A 25,969-nucleotide genomic window follows, 5' to 3' on the forward strand; every position below is an offset into this window, starting at 1 on the left:
AACGTAGAACGGATGTTTCCCAACGGAAGGTCATAGTCTTTGGCTAATGGGTAGCCGATTTTAAACAGAAATGAGGAGGAATTACTGCACTGGAAGGGTCGTGAAGCTGTGGAATTCTCTCCCCGAGGATGCAGTGGACACCAGAACCCTAAACATATATAAGGAGGAGATAGGGAGATTTTTAATCAGTAACGGGATGAAGGGTTCTGGGGAGCGGCAGGAAAGTGGAGATGTGGCTGAGATGAGATCAGCCGTAACTACCAGGAGGATGTGGAGGCTTTGGCGAGGATACAGAAGAGGTTCACCAGGATGTTGTCTGGTATGGAGAGCATTGGCTATGAGGAGAGGTTGGATAAACTTGGTTTGTTCTCACTGGAACGATGGAGGTTGGGGGGTGACCTGATAGAGGTCTACAAAATTATGAGGGGCATGGACAGAGTGGATAGAGGCTTTTTCCCAAAGTGGGTCAATTACTGGGGGACATAGGTTTAAGGTGCGAGGGGCAAAGTTTAGAGGAGATGTGCGAGGGAAGTTTTTTACACAGAGGGTATTGGGTGCCTGGAGCTTGCTGCCGGAGGAGGTGATAGAAGCAGGTATGTTGGTGACGTTTAAGGGCTGTCTTGACAAATACATGAATAGGATGGGAATAGAGGGATACGGACCCCGGATGTGCAGGTTTTAGGTTACACGGGCAGCATGGTCGGCACGGGCTTGGAGTCCTGTGCTGTACTTTTATTTGTTCTTTGTTCTTCATAACCGTATTGAAGGGCAGAGCAGAGTAGAATTGCTACTCCTGCTCCTTGTTCTTTTATTCGTATCTGTATCCCAAAATAATCAGTGTCTGTGGAACCATTGCACAACAATCAATGTCTTTGCAATCTCTGACTCAGTAGGAATCAGTGACCATGGAATCTGTACCCAATCAGGAGTTACTGCCAATTGAATCCAAAGTCCAGTGACATTTACAGCCTACAGAACCTGCAACAAATCATAGAATCCCTACAGTGCAGAAGGAGGCCATTCGGCCCATCGAATCTGCACTGACCCTTGGAAAGAGCACTCCACCCAAGCCCACACCTGTCTCTGTAACCCAGTAACGCCACCTAACCTTTTGGACACAAAAGGGCAATTTAGCATGGCCAATCCACCTAACCTGCACATCTTTGGACTGCATGGTGGAACCCACAGCCACTGACTCCCCATAAAGCTACACTCGGGGAAAACAAACATAATATGGGGCTGGATTTTGCAGCACCCCCTGCCTCGCATTGGCCATGCTTTTGGGGTGAGGGGTCACATAAAATATATCAAGTGCCCCTTACCTGTCCCCGATAACCCACAAAGCATCACATCCATCAGTCTGATAAGGCCCGTGAACTGCCCAATTCATTGACAATTAAGGGCCTCCATCCGTCGAGACTGCCATAAAACAGTGGGCAAATGCCCCCAAAATATAGATCAAAAATAAAATGCTGGGCAGCCCAAAGTAAATAAATAAAATGAATTAAAACTCTGGTCAGTGACAGGTGGGCCAGAGCACAAAGGCCATTTCAGAAATGGTTTCTTTGAAAAGGTGGGATTGAAGGGGAGGTGCCCTGTGTGTATTGGGGGCAAACCCCAAGATGTCACCCATCTCCCACTGTGTTCCTCTCCACCTGCCATCCCAAACCCAGCATGCCCCTTACCTCGCCCAACACCCTCCCTCGGCTCCCCGATCCCTGTCCACCCAAAACACCCAGAACCTATCTGACTCTGGTCACCATGATCATCTTCCTGGGGCCTACCTGCAGTCCCAGCACCACCAAATCAAATTGGCTCACAGTTCACAAGGGTGAGATGTCTAGTCCACTGAACAAAGAACAAAGAAAAGGACAGCACAGGAACAAGCCCTTCGGCCCTCCAAGCCTGCGTCGATCATGATACCCTAACTTAAAAAAAAAAATTCTGCCCTTACTGAAAGAACAAGAGGGGTGGAGTTGTGACCCTGAACCTGTTCGGCCCACACGCAGCATGTTAAAAACAAATTTCCTTGTGGGGTCAGGGAGCATTGACGAGATGGTGGTGCGCGTGGACCCAGTGAGAGTCAGTGTCTTGAACCCTATCCCGATCACATTTATCTCCTGTTCCTCCACAACTTCACCCACCTGCCCCTTTGAATCTCCGATGTTGACACAATCTCTGCCTCAGCCCCTCACCCTGGAAGTGAATGCCACAGCCTCACAACTCTGTGTGAAGGGGTTTCTCCTGCTCTCTCTTCAAAATTCTGTAGATGTAATCTTATATATCCGGAGCCTGGTTTTAGACCCTTTGGCTTTGGAGCAGTTTGATCCTGTGGACTGTGGCCCAGCCTTTCAGAATTTGAATCCCTTCTTTTCTATTGCCCTGTGCTCTCCAAACAGAGAGTTATGGTTGAATGTCTTTCAGCTTCTCCCAGTAAACAACCTGAACCAGTGCAGCAACTGAACAAATATATCAGACAAACAGGCTCATTGTATTGGGCTGCAGGTGAGGGAAAGAGGAGGGATTGTGTTTTATATTCACTGCTACCATTCACAGGATTAGCACACTTTGATTCTGTAATGATATGTATATAGTCAGTATAGTGAAGAGTTAATAATTCCATCTATGTGTAAATCAGACACTAGAGGGCGCTACTAATTCACTGTATTGAAGACAACCTCTCAAGGAATTCTGGGAAAAGCCAAAGAGAACATCGAGAGCAGAGTGAAAGTTAGTTAAAGATATATAGCACGAGGTCAAATCATAGTGTAGTTAGTAATTGGATAGAATATTGAATACTGTAGTGCAGATTCAATATCATTTGTAATCATCTATAACTCAGTAGAGTATGCAAACTTAATTTAATTAGTGTAATAATAAATTAGTTTTGTTTCAATCTTTTGACTGGTAAATTATTTGTCAACACTACATCGGGTCATTCTGGAAGAAAAGACAAAGAATACAACATATTACCAGCCGTGGTAATGCAACAGATTCATCTTTGGAGTTTATTCATACTTAATGGAGGAGAATTGATAATCAGCACTTCTTACCGTACAGCTTCACCAGGGTCCTGACCTCTCGGCCTGTGGTGATGGTGTTATGTATCAAAGCATATTCATCGTAATTGGTCTCAGCCACATACACATCATTGTCATTCTTCCAACCTGGGCAAGAGCAATTAAATATTTTGGAATATTAATTATGTAGCTGGGACAGAGAGAGAGAGAGAGATTTCAAATAGAGTGAATGTGACAGAGAGCGGAGAGGGCAGGAGAAGGAGAAAGTACGAGCTGATTTATTTAAAGGAATACTCACCCATTCATCCCGTAAATGGGGCATTAATCAACGTATTTAATAGAAATTTACTCAACTAAAGTTAAAATCTAATTCTCTGTTACGGAAAAAGCATCCATTTCATAAACAAGAGTATGAAAGCTTTTATTTAGTAAGAACACAAAACATTCATTTCTTGAAAGTCCAACCATTAACTCAACAAGAGCACTAATAGTATGGGCAGCACGGTGGCGCACTGGTTAGCACTGCTGCCTCACGACGCCTAGGACCCGGGTCACTATCCATGGAGTTTGCACATTCTCCCCGTGTCTGTGTGGGTCTCACCCCCAATCCAAATATGTGCAGGGTAGGTGGATTGGCCATGCTAAATTGCCCCTTAATTGAAAAAAAACACAACTGTGCACTTTGAATTTTAAAAATATAAAAATCTATTTGGCAAACCACATAATTAACGGACGTACTGATCCATCCATCCAAATCCAAGTACACATTCTTGTATTTAATGGAATTATTTAATGAGAGTCATAATCGAGTTGATTAATGTAAATAATAATCTAATCTAAATGTAATTAGAGGAATATGATGGAGTGGGTTTGAGGGGCTGAATGCCTCCTCCTGGTCCCAGGTACCAGGCTCATAGGGCTCAATAGTTACCTCATGTATCAAATCTGTGTTTGAATTGCCTTTGCTGTCTCTGAGTAATTACAAGGCCCAAATTGGTTCTTACAATTTGTGGGTCAGAGTTTGAATTAAGACAGGATGCAAGCACCATCTCAACTGCGAAAGAAGGATGGATGTGACTAAACTGGGTACTGACGGTCACTGTGGAATTCAAATTGTCCGTCCTGCTCTGTCATCCTGTACGGCAAGATTATCTGCAAACACTTTCCACGCCTGCAACAATACAAATACACCATTAACACAGTGTGAACATTCTGAGACTCTTATCAAACCCTCGAGCAAATGGTGACATTTATTCTGAAATCGTATTGTAATCAGTCTAAATCTCTTTATCATTATTAAACGCGAGGAACAGAATCTTATTGGTCTGTCTGGTCCCCCTATGGAGTGAACAGGACTTGGAAATATATCAGTCGTTCCTTCACTGTCGCTGGGACAAAATCCTGGAACTCCCTCCCGAACAGAAGTGAGAGGAGAGTGGGATGAGACTGTGTGGAATATTAAACGATGCGGGGAATGAGGGGGAGAGTGGGATTAGACTGTGTGGAATATTAAACGATGCGGGGAGTGAGGGGGAGAGTGGGATTAGACTGGGTGGAATATTAAACGATGCGGGGAGTGAGGGGGAGAGTGGGATTAGACTGGGTGGGATATTAATCAATGCGTGGAGTGAGGGGGAGAGTGGGATTGGACTGGGTGGGATATTAAACGATGCCGGGAGTGAGGGGGAGAGAGGGGTTAGACTGGGTGGAATATTAAACGATGCGGGGATGAGGGGTAGAGTGGGATTAGACTGGGTGGAATATTAAACAATATGGGAGTGATGGAGAGAGTGAGATTAGACTGCGTGGGATATTAAACGATGCGGGGAGTGAGGGAGAGAGTTGGATTAGACTGGGTGGGATGTTAAACGGTGCGGGGAGTGAGGGGGAGAGTGGGATTAGGCTGGGTGGAATATTAAACGGTGTGGGGAGTGAGGGGGAGAGTGGGAATAGACTGGGTGGAATATTAAACGATGCGGGGAGTGAGGGGGATTAGACTGGGTGGAATCTTAAACGATGAGAGGAGTGAGGGGGAGAATGGGATTACACTGGGTGGAATATTAAACGATGCGGAGAGTGAGGGGGAGAGTGGGATTAGACTGGGTGGAATATTAAACGATGCGGGGAGTGACTGGGTGAGTGGGATTAGACTGGGTGGAATATTAAACAATGCAGGGAGTGTGGGGGAGAGTGGGATTAGACTGGGTGGAATATTAAACGGCGCGGGGAGGGAGGGGGAGAGTGGGATTAGACTGGGTGGGATATTAAACGATGAGGGAGTGAGGGGGAGAGTGGGATTAGACTGGGTGGGATATTAAACGATGCGGGGAGTGAGGGGGAGAGTGAGATTAGACTGGGTGGGATATTAAACGATGCGGAGAGTGAGGAGGAGTGGGTTTAGACAGGGTGGAATATTAAACGATGCAGGGAGTAAGGGGGAGAGTGGGATTAAACGATACGGGGAGTGAGGGGGAGAGGGGGATTAGGCTGGGTGGGATGTTAAACGATGCGGGGAGTGAGGGGGAGAGTGTAATTAGACTGGGTGGGATGTTAAACGATGCGGGGAGTGAGGGGGAGAGTGGGATTAGACAGGGTAGAATATTAAACGATGCAGGGAGTAAGGGGGAGAGTGGGATTAAACGATGTGGGGAGTGAGGGGAAGAGTGGGATTAGTCTGGGTGGAATATTAAACGATGCGGGGAACGAGGGGGAGAGTGGTTTTAGACTGGGAGGAATATTAAACGATGGGGGAAGTGAGGGGGAGAGTGGGATTAGACTGGGTGGGATATTAAACGATGAGAGGAGTGAGGGGGAGAGTGGGATTACAATGGGTGGAATATTAAACGATGCGGAGAGTGAGGGGGAGAGTGGGATTAGACTGGGTGGAATATTAAACAATGCAGGGAGTGTGGGGGAGAGTGGGATTAGACTGGGTGGAGTATTAAACGATGCCGGGAGTGAGGGGGTGAGAGCGATTTGCCTGATGGAATATTAAACAATGCACGGAGTGAGGGGGAGAGTGGGATTAGACTGGGTGGGATATTAAACAATGCGGGGAGTGAGGGGAAGAGTGGAATTAGACTGGGTGGGATATTGAACGATGCGGGGAGTGAGGGGAAGAGTGGAATTAGACTGGGTGGGATATTGAACGATGCGGGGAGTGAGGGGAAGAGTGGAATGAGACTGGATGGAATATTAAACAACGCGGGGAGTGAAGGGGAGAGTGGGATTAGACTGGGCGGAATATTTTTTTTTTTTTTTAAATAAATATTTTATTGAAAATTTTTGGTCAACCAACACAGTACATTGTGCATCCTATACACAACATTATAACAATACAGATAATAATGACCTTTTTTATATAAACAAAAAACAACAAATAAATAAATATTAAATAACAAAAATGAAAACTAGCCCTAATTGGCAACTGCCTTGTCACAGGCTATACCCCCCCCACCCACCCCCCCCCCCCCACCCCCCACCCCAAGTCCTGGGCTGCTGCTGCTGCCTTCTTTTTTCCCCCATCTATCTTTCCGCAAGATATTCGACGAACGGTTGCCACCGCCTGGTGAACCCTTGAGCCGACCCCCTTAGGACGAACTTAATCCGCTCTAGCTTTATGAACCCCGCCATATCATTTATCCAGGTCTCCACCCCCGGGGGCTTGGCTTCTTTCCACATGAGCAATATCCTGCGCCGGGCTACTAGGGACGCAAAGGCCAAAACATCGGCCTCTCTCGCCTCCTGCACTCCCGGCTCTTGTGCAACCCCAAATATAGCCAACCCCCAGCTTGGTTCGACCCGGACTCCTACTACTTTTGAAAGCGCCTTTGTCACCCCCACCCAAAACCCCTGTAGTGCCGGGCATGACCAAAACATATGGGTATGATTCGCTGGGCTTCTCGAGCACCTCGCACACCTATCCTCCACCCCAAAAAATTTACTGAGCCGTGTTCCAGTCATATGTGCCCTGTGTAATACCTTAAACTGAATCAGGCTTAGCCTGGCGCACGAGGACGACGAGTTTACCCTGTTTAGGGCATCTGCCCACAGCCCCTCCTCGATCTCCTCCCCTAGCTCTTCTTCCCATTTCCCTTTTAGTTCGTCCACCATAGTCTCCCCTTCGTCCCTCATTTCCCTATATATATCCGACACCTTACCATCCCCCACCCATTTCTTTGAGATGACTCTGTCCTGCACCTCTTGTGTCGGGAGCTGCGGGAATTCCCTCACCTGTTGCCTCGCAAAAGCCCTCAATTGCATGTACCTGAATGCATTCCCTTGGGGCAACCCATATTTCTCGGTCAGCGCTCCCAGACTTGCGAACTTCCCGTCCACAAATAGATCTTTCAATTGCGTTATTCCTGCTCTTTGCCACATTCCATATCCCCCATCCATTCCCCCCGGGGCAAACCTATGGTTGTTTCTTATCGGGGACCCCCCCAATGCTCCGGTCTTTCCCCTATGTCGTCTCCACTGTCCCCAAATCTTCAGTGTAGCTACCACCACCGGGCTCGTGGTGTAGTTCCTCGGTGAGAACGGCAATGGGGCTGTCACCATAGCCTGCAGGCTGGTCCCCCTACAGGACGCCGTCTCTAATCTCTTCCACGCCGCTCCCTCCTCCTCTCCCATCCACTTACTCACCATTGAAATATTAGCGGCCCAATAATACTCACTTAGGCTCGGTAATGCCAGCCCCCCCCCCTATCCCTACTACGCTGTAAGAATCCCTCCCTGCCATTGACAGTGCTACCATATCCCATCTCTTGAAATCTTCCTCCATCTGTTCCACCAACCGCGTTAAATTTAGCCTGTGCAATGTGCCCCAATTCTTAGCTATCTGGATCCCCAGGTAACGAAAGTCTCTTGTTACCTTCCTCAACGGTAGGTCTTCTATTTCTCTACTCTGCTCCCCTGGATGCACCACAAACAGCTCACTCTTCCCCATGTTCAATTTATACCCTGAAAAATCCCCAAACTCCCCAAGTATCCGCATTATTTCTGGCATCCCCTCCGCCGGATCCGCCACATATAGTAGCAGATCATCCGCATATAAAGATACCCGGTGTTCTTCTCCTCCCCTAAGTATTCCCCTCCATCTCTTGGAACCTCTCAGCGCTATCGCCAGGGGCTCAATCGCCAGTGCAAACAGTAATGGGGACAGAGGACATCCCTGCCTTGTCCCTCTATGGAGCCGGAAATATGCCGATCCCCGTCCATTCGTGACCACACTCGCCACTGGGGCCCTATACAACATCTGCACCCATCTAACATACCCCTCTCCAAAACCAAATCTCCTCAACACCTCCCACAGATAATCCCATTCCACTCTATCAAATGCTTTCTCGGCATCCATCGCCACTACTATCTCCGTTTCACCCTCTGGTGGGGCCATCATCATTACCCCTAACAGCCTCCGTATATTCGTGTTCAGCTGTCTCCCCTTCACAAACCCAGTTTGGTCCTCGTGAACCACCCCCGGGACACATTCCTCTATTCCCATTGCCATTACCTTGGCCAGGACCTTGGCATCCACATTTAGGAGGGAAATTGGTCTGTAGGACCCGCATTGTAGCGGATCCTTTTCCTTCTTTAGGAGAAGCGATATCGTTGCTTCAGACATAGTCGGGGGCAGTTGTCCCCTTTCCTTTGCCTCGTTAAAGGTCCTCGTCAGTACCGGGGCGAGCAAGTCCAAATACTTTCTGTAAAATTCAACTGGGAATCCGTCCGGTCCCGGGGCCTTTCCCGTCTGCATGTTCCTAATTCCTTTCACCACTTCTTCTACCGTGATCTGTGCTCCCAGTCCCACCCTTTCCTGCTCTTCCACCTTGGGAATTTCCAGCCGATCCAAAAAATCCATCATTCTCTCCCTCCCATCCGGGGGTTGAGCTTCATACAATTTTTTATAAAATGTCTTGAACACTTCATTCACTCTCTCCGCCCCCCGCTCCATCTCTCCTTCCTCATCCCTCACTCCCCCTATTTCCCTCGCTGCTCCCCTTTTCCTCAATTGGTGTGCCAGCAATCTGCTCGCCTTCTCCCCATATTCATACTGTACACCCTGCGCCTTCCTCCATTGTGCCTCTGCAGTGCCTGTAGTCAGCAAGTCAAATTCCACATGCAGCCTTTGCCTTTCCCTGTACAGTCCCTCCTCCGGTGCTTCCGCATATTGTCTGTCCACCCTCAAAAGTTCTTGCAGCAACCGCTCCCGTTCCTTACTCTCCTGCTTCCCTTTATGTGCCCTTATTGATATCAGCTCCCCCCTAACCACCGCCTTCAACGCCTCCCAGACCACTCCCACCTGAACCTCCCCATTGTCATTGAGTTCCAAGTACTTTTCAATACATCCCCTCACCCTTAGGCACACCCCCTCATCCGCCATTAGTCCCATGTCCATTCTCCAGGGTGGGCGCCCTCCTGTTTCCTCCCCTATCTCCAAGTCTACCCAGTGTGGGGCATGATCCGAAATGGCTATAGCCGTATATTCCGTTCCCCTCACCTTCGGGATCAATGCCCTACCCAACACAAAAAAGTCTATGCGCGAATAGACTTTATGGACATAGGAGAAAAACAAGAACTCCTTACTCCTAGGTCTACTGAATCTCCACGGGTCCACACCTCCCATCTGCTCCATAAAATCCTTAAGCACCTTGGCTGCTGCCGGCCTCCTACCAGTCCTGGACTTCGACCTATCCAGCCTTGGTTCCAACACCGTGTTAAAGTCTCCCCCCATTATCAGCTTTCCCGTCTCTAGGTCCGGGATGCGTCCTAGCATTCGCCTCATAAAGTTGGCATCATCCCAGTTCGGGGCATACACGTTTACCAAAACCACCATCTCTCCCTGTAATTTGCCACTCACCATCACGTATCTGCCCCCGTTATCCACCACTATAGTCTTTGCCTCGAACATTACCCGCTTCCCCACTAATATAGCCACCCCCCTGTTTTTCGCATCCAGCCCCGAATGGAACACCTGCCCCACCCATCCTTTACGCAGCCTAACCTGGTCTATCAGTTTCAGGTGCGTTTCCTGTAACATAACCACATCTGCTTTAAGTTTCTTAAGGTGTGCGAGTACTCGTGCCCTCTTTATCGGCCCGTTGAGCCCTCTCACGTTCCACGTGATCAGCTGAGTTGGGGGGCTTCCCACCCCCCCCCTTGCCGGTTAGCCATCATCTTTTTCCAGCTTCTCACCCAGTTCCCACGCAGCTGTATCTCCCCCAGGCGGTGCCCCCCCGCCCATCCTCTCCCGTACCCACTCCCCCCTTTCCCCAGCAGCAGCAACCCAGTAATTCCCCCCTCCCACCCCCCCCGCTAGACCCCCCGCTAGCGTAATTACTCCCCCCATGTTGCTCCCAGAAGTCAGCAAACTCTGGCTGACCTCGGCTTCCCCCCGTGACCACGGCTCGCACCGTGCGACGCCCCCTCCTTCCTGCTTCTCTATTCCCGCCATAATTATCATAGCGTGGGAACCAAGCCCGCGCCTCTCCCTCGGCCCCGCCTCCCATGGCCAACGCCCCATCTCCTCTCCCTCCCCACCTCCCCGCATCACCACCTGTGGGAGAAAGAAAAGTTACCATACCGCAGGATTAGAACATAAAACCCCTCTTCGCCCCCCCCATTCGCCCCACCACTTTGTCCAAACGTTCTTTTTCATAATCCACTCATTCCAGTTTTTCTTCTACAATAAAAGTCCACGCTTCATCCGCTGTCTCAAAGTAGTGGTGCCTCCCTTGATATGTGACCCACAGTCTTGCCGGTTGCAGCATTCCAAATTTTATCTTCCTTTTGTGAAGTACCGCCTTGGCCCGATTAAAGCTCGCCCTCCTTCTCGCCACCTCCGCACTCCAGTCTTGATAAACGCGGATCACCGCGTTCTCCCATTTACTGCACCGAGTTTTCTTCGCCCATCTAAGGACCATTTCTCTATCCTTAAAACGGAGGAATCTCACCACTATGGCTCTGGGAGTTTCTCCTGCTCTCGATCCTCGCACCATAACTCGGTACGCTCCCTCCACCTCCAACGGACCCGTCGGGGCCTCCGCTCCCATTAACGAATGCAGCATCGTGCTCACATATGCCCCGACGTCCGCCCCCTCCACACCTTCAGGAAGGCCAAGAATCCTCAGGTTGTTCCTCCTTGCGTTGTTTTCCAGGGCTTCCAACCTCTCCACACATCGTTTCTGGTGTGCCTCCTGTATCTCCGACTTCACCACCAGGCCCTGTATATCGTTCTCATTCTCGGCTGCTTTCGCCTTCACGACCCGAAGCTCCTGCTCCTGGGTCTTTTGTTCCTCCTTTAGCCCTTCGATCGCCTGTAGTATCGGGGCCAACAACTCTTTCTTCATTTCCTTTTTTATCTCCTCCACGCAGCATTTCAAGAACTCTTGTTGTTCAGGGCCCCATATGAAACTGCCACCTTCCGACGCCATCTTGGTTTTTGCTTGCCTTCCTTGCCGTTGTTCCAAAGGATCCGCTGCAATCCGGCCACTTTCCTCTCCTTTTTCCATCCGTGTCCAGGGGGAACACCCTCCTGGTTTACCGCACGGTGTTTTTAGCCGTTAAAATTGCCGTTGGGGCTCCTATCAAGAGCCCAAAAGTCCGTTCCACCGGGAGCTGCCGAAACGTGCGACTCAGCTGGTCATCGCAGCACCCGGAAGTCGACTGGGTGGAATATTAACCGATGCGGGGAGTGAGGGGGTGAGTGGGAATCGACTGGGTGGAATATTAAACGATGCCTGGAATGAGGGGGAGAGTGGGATTAGACTGGGTGGAATATTAAACGATGCCGGGAGTGTGGGGGAGAGTGGGATTAGACTGGGTGGAATATTAAACGATGCCGGGAGTGAGGGGGAGAGTGGGATTAGACTGGGTGGGATATTAAACGATGCGGGGAGTGAGGGGGATAGTGGGATTAGGCTGGGTGGAATATTAAACCATGCCGGGAGTGAGGGGGAGAGTGGGATTACACTGGGTGGAATATTAAACAATGCGGGGAGTGAGGGGGAGAGTGGGATTGGACTGGGTGGGATATTAAACGATGCAGTGAGTGAGGGGGAGAGTGGGGTTAGACTGGGTGGAATATTAAACGATGCGGGGAGTGAGGGAAAGAGTGGAATTAGACTGGGTGGGATATTAAACGATGCGGGGAGTGAGGGGGAGAGTGGGATTAGACTGGATAGAATATTAAACGATGCGGGGAGTGAGGGGAAGAGTGGAATTAGACTGGGTGGGATATTAAACGATGCAGGGAGTGAGGGGGAGAGTGGGACTAGATTCGGTGGAATAATAAACAACGCGGGGAGTGAAGGGGAGAGTGGGATTAGACTGGGTGGAATATTAAACGATGCAGGGAGTGAGGGGGAGAGTGGGGTTAGACTGGGAGGAATATTAAACGATGCCGGGAGTGAGTGGGAGAGTGGGATTAGACTGGGTGGGATATTAAACGGTGCGGGGAGTGAGGGGGAGTGTGGGATTAGACTGGGTGGAATAATAAACAGTGCTGGGGGTGAGGGGGAGAGTGGTATTGGACTGGGTGGGATATTAAACGATGCAGGGAGTGAGGGGGAGAGTGGGGTTAGACTGGGAGGAATATTAAACGGTGCGGGGAGTGAGGGGGAGCGTGGGATTAGACTGGGTGGAATATTAAACAATGCGGGGAATGAGGGGGAGAGTGGGATTAGACTGGGTGGAATATTAAACGATGCGGGGAATGAGGGGGAGAGTGGGATTAGACTGGGTGGAATAATAAACAATGCGGGGAGTGAGGGGGAGAGTGGTATTGGACTGGGTGGGATATTAAACGATGCAGGGAGTGAGGGGGAGAGTGGGGTTAGACTGGGAGGAATATTAAACGATGCCGGGAGTGAGGGGGAGAGTGGGATTGGACTGGGTGGGAAATTAAAGGGTGCGGGGAGTGAGGGGAGAGTGGGATTAGGCTGGGAGGCACATTAAACAATGCGGGGAGTGAGGGGGAGAATGGATTGGACTGGGTGGGATATTAAACAACGCGGGGAGTGAGGGGGAGAGTGGGATTAGACTGCGTGGGATATTAAACGATGCGGGGAGTGAGGCGGAGAGTCGGATTTGACTGGGTGGAATATTAAATGATGTGGGGAGTGTGGGGGGAGAGTGGGATTAGACTGGGTGGAATATTAAACGATGCGGGGAATGAGGAGGAGAGTGGGATTACACTGGGTGGGATATGAAATGATGCGGGGAATGAGGGGGAGAGTGGGATTAGACTGGGTGGAATATTAAACTATTTGGGGTGTGAGCGGGAGAGTGGGATTAGACTGGGTGGGATATTAAACGATGCAGGGAATGAGGTGGAGAGTGGGATCAGACTGGGTGGGATATTAAACGATGCGGGGATTGTGGGGGAGAGTGGGATTAGACTGGGTGGAATATTAAACGGCGCGGGGAGTGAGGGGGAGAGTGGGATTAGACTGGGTGGGATATTAAACGATGCGGGGAGTGAGGGGGATAGTGGGATTAGACTGGGTGGGATATTAAAAGATGCGGGGAGTGAGGGGGAGAGTGGGATTAGACTGGGTGGGATATTAAACGATGCGGAGAGTGAGGAGGAGTGGGTTTAGGAAGTGGAATATTAAACGATGCAGGGAGTAAGGGGGAGAGTGGGATTAAACGATACGGGGAGTGAGGGGGAGAGTGGGATTAGGCTGGGTGGGATGTTAAACGATGTGGGGAGTGCGGGGGAGAGTGGGATTAGACAGGGTAGAATATTAAACGATGCAGGGAGTAAGGGGGAGAGTGGGATTAAACGATGTGGGGAGTGAGGGGAAGAGTGGGATTAGTCTGGGTGGAATATTAAACGATGCGGGGAATGAGGGGGAGAGTGGGGTTAGACTGGGTGGAATATTAAACGATGGGGGGAGTGAGGGGGAGAGTGGGATTAGACTGGGTGGAATATTAAACGATGCGGAGAGTGAGGGGGAGAGTGGGATTGGACTGGGTGGAATATTAAACGATGCTGGGAGTGTGGGGGAGAGTGGGATTAGACTGGGTGGGATATTAAACAATGCGGGGAGTGAGGGGAAGAGTGGAATTAGACTGGATGGAATATTAAACAACGCGGGGAGTGAAGGAGAGAGTGGGATTAGACTGGGTGGAATATTAACCGATGCGGGGAGTGAGGGGGTGAGTGGGATTCGACTGGGTGGAATATTAAACGATGCGGGGAATGAGGGGGAGAGTGGGATTAGACTGGGTGGAATATTAAACCATGCCGGGATTGAGGGGGAGAGTGGGATTACACTGGGTGGAATATTAAACAATGCGGGGAGTGAGGGGGAGAGTGGGATTGGACTGGGTGGGATATTAAACGATGCAGTGAGTGAGGGGGAGAGTGGGGTTAGACTGGGTGGAATATTAAACGATGCGGGGAGTGAGGGAAAGAGTGGAATTAGACTGGGTGGGATATTAAACGATGCGGGGAGTGAGGGGGAGAGTGGGATTAGACTGGATAGAATATTAAACGATGCGGGGATTGAGGGGAAGAGTGGAATTAGACTGGGTGGGATATTAAACGATGCGGGGAGTGAGGGGGAGAGTGGGATTAGATTGGGTGGAATAATAAACAACGCGGGGAGTGAAGGGGAGAGTGGGATTAGACTGGGTGGAATATTAAACAACGCGGGGAGTGAAGGGGAGAGTGGGATTAGACTGGGTGGAGTATTAAACGATGCGGGGAGTGAGGGGGAGAGTGGGATTAGACTGGGTGGGATATTAAACGATGCAGGGAGTGAGGGGGAGAGTGGGGTTAGACTGGGAGGAATATTAAACGATGCCGGGAGTGAGTGGGAGAGTGGGATTAGACTGGGTGGGATATTAAACGGTGCGGGGAGGGAGGGGGAGTGTGGGATTAGACTGGGTGGAATAATAAACAATGCGGGGAGTGAGGGGGAGAGTGGTATTGGACTGGGTGGGATATTAAACGATGCAGGGAGTGAGGGGGAGAGTGGGGTTAGACTGGGAGGAATATTAAACGGTGCGGGGAGTGAGGGGGAGCGTGGGATTAGACTGGGTGGAATAATAAACAATGCGGGGAGTGAGGGGGAGAGTGGTATTGGACTGGGTGGGATATTAAACGATGCAGGGAGTGAGGGGGAGAGTGGGGTTAGACTGGGAGGAATATCAAACGATGCCGGGAGTGAGGGGGAGAGTGGGATTAGACTGGGTGGGATATTAAACGGTGCGGGGAGGGAGGGGGAGTGTGGGATTAGACTGGGTGGAATAATAAACAATGCGGGGAGTGAGGGGGAGAGTGGTATTGGACTGGGTGGGATATTAAACGATGCAGGGAGTGAGGGGGAGAGTGGGGTTAGACTGGGAGGAATATTAAACGGTGCGGGGAGTGAGGGGGAGCGTGGGACTAGACTGGGTGGAATAATAAACAATGCGGGGAGTGAGGGGGAGAGTGGTATTGGACTGGGTGGGATATTAAACGATGCAGGGAGTGAGGGGGAGAGTGGGATTAGACTGCGTGGGATATTAAACGATGAGGGGAGTGAGGGAGACAGTCGGATTAGACTGTGTAGAATAGTAAACGATGCGGGAAGTGAGGGGGAAAGTGGGATTAGACTGAGTGGGATATTAAACGATGCGGGGAGTGAGGGGGAGAGTCGGATTTGACTGGGTGGAATATTAAATGATGTGGGGTGTGTTGGGGGAGTGGGATTAGACTGGGTGGAATACTAAACGATGCGGGGAATGAGGAGGAGAGTGGGATTACACTGGGTGGGATATGAAACGATGCGGGGAATGAGGGGGAGAGTGGGATTAGACTGGGTGGAATATTAAACTATTCGGGGTGTGAGCGGGAGAGTGGGATTAGACTGGGTGGGATATTAAACGATGCAGGGAATGAGGTGGAGAGTGGGTTCAGACTGGGTGGGATATTAAACGATGCGGGGATTGTGGGGGAGAGTGGGATTGGACTGGGTGGAATATTAAACGATGCGGGGAATGAGGGCGAGAGTGGGATTAGACTGGTTGGGATATTAAATGATGCGGGGAATGAGGGCGAGAGTGGGATTAGACTGGGTGGGATATTAAATGATGCGGGGAGTGAGGGGGAGAGTGGGATTAGACTGGGTGGAATATTAAAAGATGCGGGGAATGAGGGCTAGAGTGGGATTAGACTGGCTGGGATATTAAATGATGCGGGGAGTGAGGGGGAGAGTGGGATTAGAATGGGTGGGATATTAAACAATGCGGGGAGTGAGGGGGAGAGTGGGATTGGACTGGGTGGGATATAAAACAATGCGGGGAGTGAGGTGGAGAGTGGGATTAGACTGAGTGGAATATTAAACGATGCGGGGAGTGAGGGTGAGAGTGGGATTAGACTGGCGGGATATTAAACGATGCGTGGAATGTGCGGGAGAGTGGGATGAGACTGGGTGGGATATTAAACGATGCGGGGAGTGAGGGGGAGAGTGGGATTAGACTGGATAGAATATTAAACGATGCGGGGAGTGAGGGGAAGAGTGGAATTAGACTGGGTGGGATATTAAACGATGCGGGGAGTGAGGGGGAGAGTGGGATTAGATTGGGTGGAATAATAAACAACGCGGGGAGTGAAGGGGAGAGTGGGATTAGACTGGGTGGAATATTAAACAACGCGGAGAGTGAAGGGGAGAGTGGGATTAGACTGGGTGGAGTATTAAACGATGCGGGGAGTGAGGGGGAGCGTGGGATTAGACTGGGTGGAATATTAAACGATGCGGGGAATGAGGGGGAGAGTGGGATTAGACTTGGTGGAATATTATACGATGCGGGGAGTGAGAGGAGAGTGGTATTGGACTGGGTGGGATATTAAACGATGCAGGGAGTGAGGGGGAGAGTGGGGTTAGACTGGGAGGAATATTAAACGATGCCGGGAGTGAGTGGGAGAGTGGGATTAGACTGGGTGGGATATTAAACGGTGCGGGGAAGGAGGGGGAGTGTGGGATTAGACTGGGTGGAATAATAAACAATGCGGGGAGTGAGGGGGAGAGTGGTATTGGACTGGGTGGGATATTAAACGATGCAGGGAGTGAGGGGGAGAGTGGGGTTAGACTGGGAGGAATATTAAACGGTGCGGGGAGTGAGGGGGAGCGTGGGATTAGACTGGGTGGAATAATAAACAATGCGGGGAGTGAGGGGGAGAGTGGTATTGGACTGGGTGGGATATTAAACGATGCAGGGAGTGAGGGGGAGAGTGGGATTAGACTGCGTGGGATATTAAACGATGCGGGGAGTGAGGGAGACAGTCGGATTAGACTGTGTAGAATAGTAAACGATGCGGGAAGTGAGGGGGAAAGTGGGATTAGACTGAGTGGGATATTAAACGATGCGGGGAGTGAGGGGGAGAGTCGGATTTGACTGGGTGGAATATTAAATGATGTGGGGTGTGTGGGGGGAGAGTGGGATTAGACTGGGTGGAATACTAAACGATGCGGGGAATGAGGAGGAGAGTGGGATTACACTGGGTGGGATATGAAACGATGCGGGGAATGAGGGGGAGAGTGGGATTAGACTGGGTGGAATATTAAACGATTCGGGGTGTGAGCGGGAGAGTGGGATTAGACTGGGTGGGATATTAAACGATGCAGGGAATGAGGTGGAGAGTGGGATCAGACTGGGTGGGATATTAAACGATGCGGGGATTGTGGGGGAGAGTGGGATTGGACTGGGTGGAATATTAAACGATGCGGGGAATGAGGGCGAGAGTGGGATTAGACTGGTTGGGATATTAAATGATGCGGGGAATGAGGGCGAGAGTGGGATTAGACTGGGTGGGATATTAAATGATGCGGGGAGTGAGGGGGAGAGTGGGATTAGACTGGATGGAATATTAAACAACGCGGGGAGTGAAGGAGAGAGTGGGATTAGACTGGGTGGAATATTAACCGATGCGGGGAGTGAGGGGGTGAGTGGGATTCGACTGGGTGGAATATTAAACGATGCGGGGAATGAGGGGGAGAGTGGGATTAGACTGGGTGGAATATTAAACCATGCCGGGATTGAGGGGGAGAGTGGGATTACACTGGGTGGAATATTAAACAATGCGGGGAGTGAGGGGGAGAGTGGGATTGGACTGGGTGGGATATTAAACGATGCAGTGAGTGAGGGGGAGAGTGGGGTTAGACTGGGTGGAATATTAAACGATGCGGGGAGTGAGGGAAAGAGTGGAATTAGACTGGGTGGGATATTAAACGATGCGGGGAGTGAGGGGGAGAGTGGGATTAGACTGGATAGAATATTAAACGATGCGGGGATTGAGGGGAAGAGTGGAATTAGACTGGGTGGGATATTAAACGATGCGGGGAGTGAGGGGGAGAGTGGGATTAGATTGGGTGGAATAATAAACAACGCGGGGAGTGAAGGGGAGAGTGGGATTAGACTGGGTGGAATATTAAACAACGCGGGGAGTGAAGGGGAGAGTGGGATTAGACTGGGTGGAGTATTAAACGATGCGGGGAGTGAGGGGGAGAGTGGGATTAGACTGGGTGGGATATTAAACGATGCAGGGAGTGAGGGGGAGAGTGGGGTTAGACTGGGAGGAATATTAAACGATGCCGGGAGTGAGTGGGAGAGTGGGATTAGACTGGGTGGGATATTAAACGGTGCGGGGAGGGAGGGGGAGTGTGGGATTAGACTGGGTGGAATAATAAACAATGCGGGGAGTGAGGGGGAGAGTGGTATTGGACTGGGTGGGATATTAAACGATGCAGGGAGTGAGGGGGAGAGTGGGGTTAGACTGGGAGGAATATTAAACGGTGCGGGGAGTGAGGGGGAGCGTGGGATTAGACTGGGTGGAATAATAAACAATGCGGGGAGTGAGGGGGAGAGTGGTATTGGACTGGGTGGGATATTAAACGATGCAGGGAGTGAGGGGGAGAGTGGGGTTAGACTGGGAGGAATATCAAACGATGCCGGGAGTGAGGGGGAGAGTGGGATTAGACTGGGTGGGATATTAAACGGTGCGGGGAGGGAGGGGGAGTGTGGGATTAGACTGGGTGGAATAATAAACAATGCGGGGAGTGAGGGGGAGAGTGGTATTGGACTGGGTGGGATATTAAACGATGCAGGGAGTGAGGGGGAGAGTGGGGTTAGACTGGGAGGAATATTAAACGGTGCGGGGAGTGAGGGGGAGCGTGGGACTAGACTGGGTGGAATAATAAACAATGCGGGGAGTGAGGGGGAGAGTGGTATTGGACTGGGTGGGATATTAAACGATGCAGGGAGTGAGGGGGAGAGTGGGATTAGACTGCGTGGGATATTAAACGATGCGGGGAGTGAGGGAGACAGTCGGATTAGACTGTGTAGAATAGTAAACGATGCGGGAAGTGAGGGGGAAAGTGGGATTAGACTGAGTGGGATATTAAACGATGCGGGGAGTGAGGGGGAGAGTCGGATTTGACTGGGTGGAATATTAAATGATGTGGGGTGTGTTGGGGGAGTGGGATTAGACTGGGTGGAATACTAAACGATGCGGGGAATGAGGAGGAGAGTGGGATTACACTGGGTGGGATATGAAACGATGCGGGGAATGAGGGGGAGAGTGGGATTAGACTGGGTGGAATATTAAACTATTCGGGGTGTGAGCGGGAGAGTGGGATTAGACTGGGTGGGATATTAAACGATGCAGGGAATGAGGTGGAGAGTGGGTTCAGACTGGGTGGGATATTAAACGATGCGGGGATTGTGGGGGAGAGTGGGATTGGACTGGGTGGAATATTAAACGATGCGGGGAATGAGGGCGAGAGTGGGATTAGACTGGTTGGGATATTAAATGATGCGGGGAATGAGGGCGAGAGTGGGATTAGACTGGGTGGGATATTAAATGATGCGGGGAGTGAGGGGGAGAGTGGGATTAGACTGGGTGGAATATTAAAAGATGCGGGGAATGAGGGCTAGAGTGGGATTAGACTGGCTGGGATATTAAATGATGCGGGGAGTGAGGGGGAGAGTGGGATTAGAATGGGTGGGATATTAAACAATGCGGGGAGTGAGGGGGAGAGTGGGATTGGACTGGGTGGGATATAAAACAATGCGGGGAGTGAGGTGGAGAGTGGGATTAGACTGAGTGGAATATTAAACGATGCGGGGAGTGAGGGTGAGAGTGGGATTAGACTGGCGGGATATTAAACGATGCGTGGAATGTGCGGGAGAGTGGGATGAGACTGGGTGGGATATTAAACGATGCGGGGAGTGAGGGGGAGAGTGGGATTAGACTGGATAGAATATTAAACGATGCGGGGAGTGAGGGGAAGAGTGGAATTAGACTGGGTGGGATATTAAACGATGCGGGGAGTGAGGGGGAGAGTGGGATTAGATTGGGTGGAATAATAAACAACGCGGGGAGTGAAGGGGAGAGTGGGATTAGACTGGGTGGAATATTAAACAACGCGGAGAGTGAAGGGGAGAGTGGGATTAGACTGGGTGGAGTATTAAACGATGCGGGGAGTGAGGGGGAGCGTGGGATTAGACTGGGTGGAATATTAAACGATGCGGGGAATGAGGGGGAGAGTGGGATTAGACTTGGTGGAATATTATACGATGCGGGGAGTGAGAGGAGAGTGGTATTGGACTGGGTGGGATATTAAACGATGCAGGGAGTGAGGGGGAGAGTGGGGTTAGACTGGGAGGAATATTAAACGATGCCGGGAGTGAGTGGGAGAGTGGGATTAGACTGGGTGGGATATTAAACGGTGCGGGGAAGGAGGGGGAGTGTGGGATTAGACTGGGTGGAATAATAAACAATGCGGGGAGTGAGGGGGAGAGTGGTATTGGACTGGGTGGGATATTAAACGATGCAGGGAGTGAGGGGGAGAGTGGGGTTAGACTGGGAGGAATATTAAACGGTGCGGGGAGTGAGGGGGAGCGTGGGATTAGACTGGGTGGAATAATAAACAATGCGGGGAGTGAGGGGGAGAGTGGTATTGGACTGGGTGGGATATTAAACGATGCAGGGAGTGAGGGGGAGAGTGGGATTAGACTGCGTGGGATATTAAACGATGCGGGGAGTGAGGGAGACAGTCGGATTAGACTGTGTAGAATAGTAAACGATGCGGGAAGTGAGGGGGAAAGTGGGATTAGACTGAGTGGGATATTAAACGATGCGGGGAGTGAGGGGGAGAGTCGGATTTGACTGGGTGGAATATTAAATGATGTGGGGTGTGTGGGGGGAGAGTGGGATTAGACTGGGTGGAATACTAAACGATGCGGGGAATGAGGAGGAGAGTGGGATTACACTGGGTGGGATATGAAACGATGCGGGGAATGAGGGGGAGAGTGGGATTAGACTGGGTGGAATATTAAACGATTCGGGGTGTGAGCGGGAGAGTGGGATTAGACTGGGTGGGATATTAAACGATGCAGGGAATGAGGTGGAGAGTGGGATCAGACTGGGTGGGATATTAAACGATGCGGGGATTGTGGGGGAGAGTGGGATTGGACTGGGTGGAATATTAAACGATGCGGGGAATGAGGGCGAGAGTGGGATTAGACTGGTTGGGATATTAAATGATGCGGGGAATGAGGGCGAGAGTGGGATTAGACTGGGTGGGATATTAAATGATGCGGGGAGTGAGGGGGAGAGTGGGATTAGACTGGGTGGAATATTAAACGATGCGGGGAATGAGGGCTAGAGTGGGATTAGACTGGCTGGGATATTAAATGATGCGGGGAGTGAGGGGGAGAGTGGGATTAGACTGGGTGGGATATTAAACAATGCGGGGAGTGAGGGGGAGAGTGGTATTGGACTGGGTGGGATATTAAACGATGCAGGGAGTGAGGGGGAGAGTGGGGTTAGACTGGGAGGAATATTAAACGATGCCGGGAGTGAGGGGGAGAGTGGTATTGGACTGGGTGGGAAATTAAAGGGTGCGGGGAGTGAGGGGGAGAGTGGGATTAGGCTGGGTGGCACATTAAACAATGCGGGGAGTGAGGGGGAGAATGGATTGGACTGGGTGGGATATTAAACAACGCGGGGAGTGAGGGGGAGAGTGGGATTAGACTGCGTGGGATATTAAACGATGCGGGGAGTGAGGCGGAGAGTCGGATTTGACTGGGTGGAATATTAAATGATGTGGGGAGTGTGGGGGGAGAGTGGGATTAGACTGGGTGGAATATTAAACGATGCGGGGAATGAGGAGGAGAGTGGGATTACACTGGGTGGGATATGAAATGATGCGGGGAATGAGGGGGAGAATGGGATTAGACTGGGTGGAATATTAAACTATTTGGGGTGTGAGCGGGAGAGTGGGATTAGACTGGGTGGGATATTAAACGATGCAGGGAATGAGGTGGAGAGTGGGATCAGACTGGGTGGGATATTAAACGATGCGGGGATTGTGGGGGAGAGTGGGATTAGACTGGGTGGAATATTAAACGGCGCGGGGAGTGAGGGGGAGAGTGGGATTAGACTGGGTGGGATATTCAACGATGCGGGGAGTGAGGGGGATAGTGGGATTAGACTGGGTGGGATATTAAAAGATGCGGGGAGTGAGGGGGAGAGTGGGATTAGACTGGGTGGGATATTAAACGATGCGGAGAGTGAGGAGGAGTGGGTTTAGGAAGTGGAATATTAAACGATGCAGGGAGTAAGGGGGAGAGTGGGATTAAACGATACGGGGAGTGAGGGGGAGAGTGGGATTAGGCTGGGTGGGATGTTAAACGATGCGGGGAGTGCGGGGGAGAGTGGGATTAGACAGGGTAGAATATTAAACGATGCAGGGAGTAAGGGGGAGAGTGGGATTAAACGATGTGGGGAGTGAGGGGAAGAGTGGGATTAGTCTGGGTGGAATATTAAACGATGCGGGGAATGAGGGGGAAAGTGGGGTTAGACTGGGTGGAATATTAAACGATGGGGGGAGTGAGGGGGAGAGTGGGATTAGACTGGGTGGAATATTAAACGATGCGGAGAGTGAGGGGGAGAGTGGGATTGGACTGGGTGGAATATTAAACGATGCTGGGAGTGTGGGGGAGAGTGGGATTAGACTGGGTGGGATATTAAACAATGCGGGGAGTGAGGGGAAGAGTGGAATTAGACTGGATGGAATATTAAACAACGCGGGGAGTGAAGGAGAGAGTGGGATTAGACTGGGTGGAATATTAACCGGGGGTGGAGTGAGGGGGTGAGTGGGATTCGACTGGGTGGAATATTAAACGATGCGGGGAATGAGGGGGAGAGTGGGATTAGACTGGGTGGAATATTAAACCATGCCGGGATTGAGGGGGAGAGTGGGATTACACTGGGTGGAATATTAAACAATGCGGGGAGTGAGGGGGAGAGTGGGATTGGACTGGGTGGGATATTAAACGATGCAGTGAGTGAGGGGGAGAGTGGGGTTAGACTGGGTGGAATATTAAACGATGCGGGGAGTGAGGGAAAGAGTGGAATTAGACTGGGTGGGATATTAAACGATGCGGGGAGTGAGGGGGAGAGTGGGATTAGACTGGATAGAATATTAAACGATGCGGGGATTGAGGGGAAGAGTGGAATTAGACTGGGTGGGATATTAAACGATGCGGGGAGTGAGGGGGAGAGTGGGATTAGATTGGGTGGAATAATAAACAACGCGGGGAGTGAAGGGGAGAGTGGGATTAGACTGGGTGGAATATTAAACAACGCGGGGAGTGAAGGGGAGAGTGGGATTAGACTGGGTGGAGTATTAAACGATGCGGGGAGTGAGGGGGAGAGTGGGATTAGACTGGGTGGGATATTAAACGATGCAGGGAGTGAGGGGGAGAGTGGGGTTAGACTGGGAGGAATATTAAACGATGCCGGGAGTGAGTGGGAGAGTGGGATTAGACTGGGTGGGATATTAAACGGTGCGGGGAGGGAGGGGGAGTGTGGGATTAGACTGGGTGGAATAATAAACAATGCGGGGAGTGAGGGGGAGAGTGGTATTGGACTGGGTGGGATATTAAACGATGCAGGGAGTGAGGGGGAGAGTGGGGTTAGACTGGGAGGAATATTAAACGGTGCGGGGAGTGAGGGGGAGCGTGGGATTAGACTGGGTGGAATAATAAACAATGCGGGGAGTGAGGGGGAGAGTGGTATTGGACTGGGTGGGATATTAAACGATGCAGGGAGTGAGGGGGAGAGTGGGGTTAGACTGGGAGGAATATCAAACGATGCCGGGAGTGAGGGGGAGAGTGGGATTAGACTGGGTGGGATATTAAACGGTGCGGGGAGGGAGGGGGAGTGTGGGATTAGACTGGGTGGAATAATAAACAATGCGGGGAGTGAGGGGGAGAGTGGTATTGGACTGGGTGGGATATTAAACGATGCAGGGAGTGAGGGGGAGAGTGGGGTTAGACTGGGAGGAATATTAAACGATGCGGGGAGTGAGGGTGAGAGTGGGATTAGACTGGCGGGATATTAAACGATGCGTGGAATGTGCGGGAGAGTGGGATGAGACTGGGTGGGATATTAAACGATGCGGGGAGTGAGGGGGAGAGTGGGATTAGACTGGATAGAATATTAAACGATGCGGGGAGTGAGGGGAAGAGTGGAATTAGACTGGGTGGGATATTAAACGATGCGGGGAGTGAGGGGGAGAGTGGGATTAGATTGGGTGGAATAATAAACAACGCGGGGAGTGAAGGGGAGAGTGGGATTAGACTGGGTGGAATATTAAACAACGCGGAGAGTGAAGGGGAGAGTGGGATTAGACTGGGTGGAGTATTAAACGATGCGGGGAGTGAGGGGGAGCGTGGGATTAGACTGGGTGGAATATTAAACGATGCGGGGAATGAGGGGGAGAGTGGGATTAGACTTGGTGGAATATTATACGATGCGGGGAGTGAGAGGAGAGTGGTATTGGACTGGGTGGGATATTAAACGATGCAGGGAGTGAGGGGGAGAGTGGGGTTAGACTGGGAGGAATATTAAACGATGCCGGGAGTGAGTGGGAGAGTGGGATTAGACTGGGTGGGATATTAAACGGTGCGGGGAAGGAGGGGGAGTGTGGGATTAGACTGGGTGGAATAATAAACAATGCGGGGAGTGAGGGGGAGAGTGGTATTGGACTGGGTGGGATATTAAACGATGCAGGGAGTGAGGGGGAGAGTGGGGTTAGACTGGGAGGAATATTAAACGGTGCGGGGAGTGAGGGGGAGCGTGGGATTAGACTGGGTGGAATAATAAACAATGCGGGGAGTGAGGGGGAGAGTGGTATTGGACTGGGTGGGATATTAAACGATGCAGGGAGTGAGGGGGAGAGTGGGATTAGACTGCGTGGGATATTAAACGATGCGGGGAGTGAGGGAGACAGTCGGATTAGACTGTGTAGAATAGTAAACGATGCGGGAAGTGAGGGGGAAAGTGGGATTAGACTGAGTGGGATATTAAACGATGCGGGGAGTGAGGGGGAGAGTCGGATTTGACTGGGTGGAATATTAAATGATGTGGGGTGTGTGGGGGGAGAGTGGGATTAGACTGGGTGGAATACTAAACGATGCGGGGAATGAGGAGGAGAGTGGGATTACACTGGGTGGGATATGAAACGATGCGGGGAATGAGGGGGAGAGTGGGATTAGACTGGGTGGAATATTAAACTATTCGGGGTGTGAGCGGGAGAGTGGGATTAGACTGGGTGGGATATTAAACGATGCAGGGAATGAGGTGGAGAGTGGGATCAGACTGGGTGGGATATTAAACGATGCGGGGATTGTGGGGGAGAGTGGGATTGGACTGGGTGGAATATTAAACGATGCGGGGAATGAGGGCGAGAGTGGGATTAGACTGGTTGGGATATTAAATGATGCGGGGAATGAGGGCGAGAGTGGGATTAGACTGGGTGGGATATTAAATGATGCGGGGAGTGAGGGGGAGAGTGGGATTAGACTGGGTGGAATATTAAACGATGCGGGGAATGAGGGCTAGAGTGGGATTAGACTGGCTGGGATATTAAATGATGCGGGGAGTGAGGGGG

At 50.9% G+C, this 25,969-nt stretch overlaps 1 protein-coding gene across 1 annotated transcript in view; it reads right to left on the reverse strand.

Annotated features, from left to right (window-relative positions):
- LOC140398999 (lipocalin-like) overlaps positions 1-25,969 on the reverse strand; it is an 80,855-nt gene that overhangs the window by 19,827 nt on the left and 35,059 nt on the right. Inside the window, exons 3-4 of the mRNA XM_072488039.1 lie at positions 4,115-4,191; positions 3,054-3,167 (exon numbers count right to left, since the gene is read on the reverse strand). Coding sequence (XP_072344140.1) covers positions 3,054-3,167; positions 4,115-4,191 — 191 coding nt within the window. The remainder of the gene's footprint in view (positions 1-3,053; positions 3,168-4,114; positions 4,192-25,969) is intronic.

This window comes from Scyliorhinus torazame, chromosome 22 (genome assembly GCF_047496885.1).
Source record: "Scyliorhinus torazame isolate Kashiwa2021f chromosome 22, sScyTor2.1, whole genome shotgun sequence".
In the NCBI taxonomy this organism is placed as follows: domain Eukaryota; kingdom Metazoa; phylum Chordata; class Chondrichthyes; order Carcharhiniformes; family Scyliorhinidae; genus Scyliorhinus; species Scyliorhinus torazame.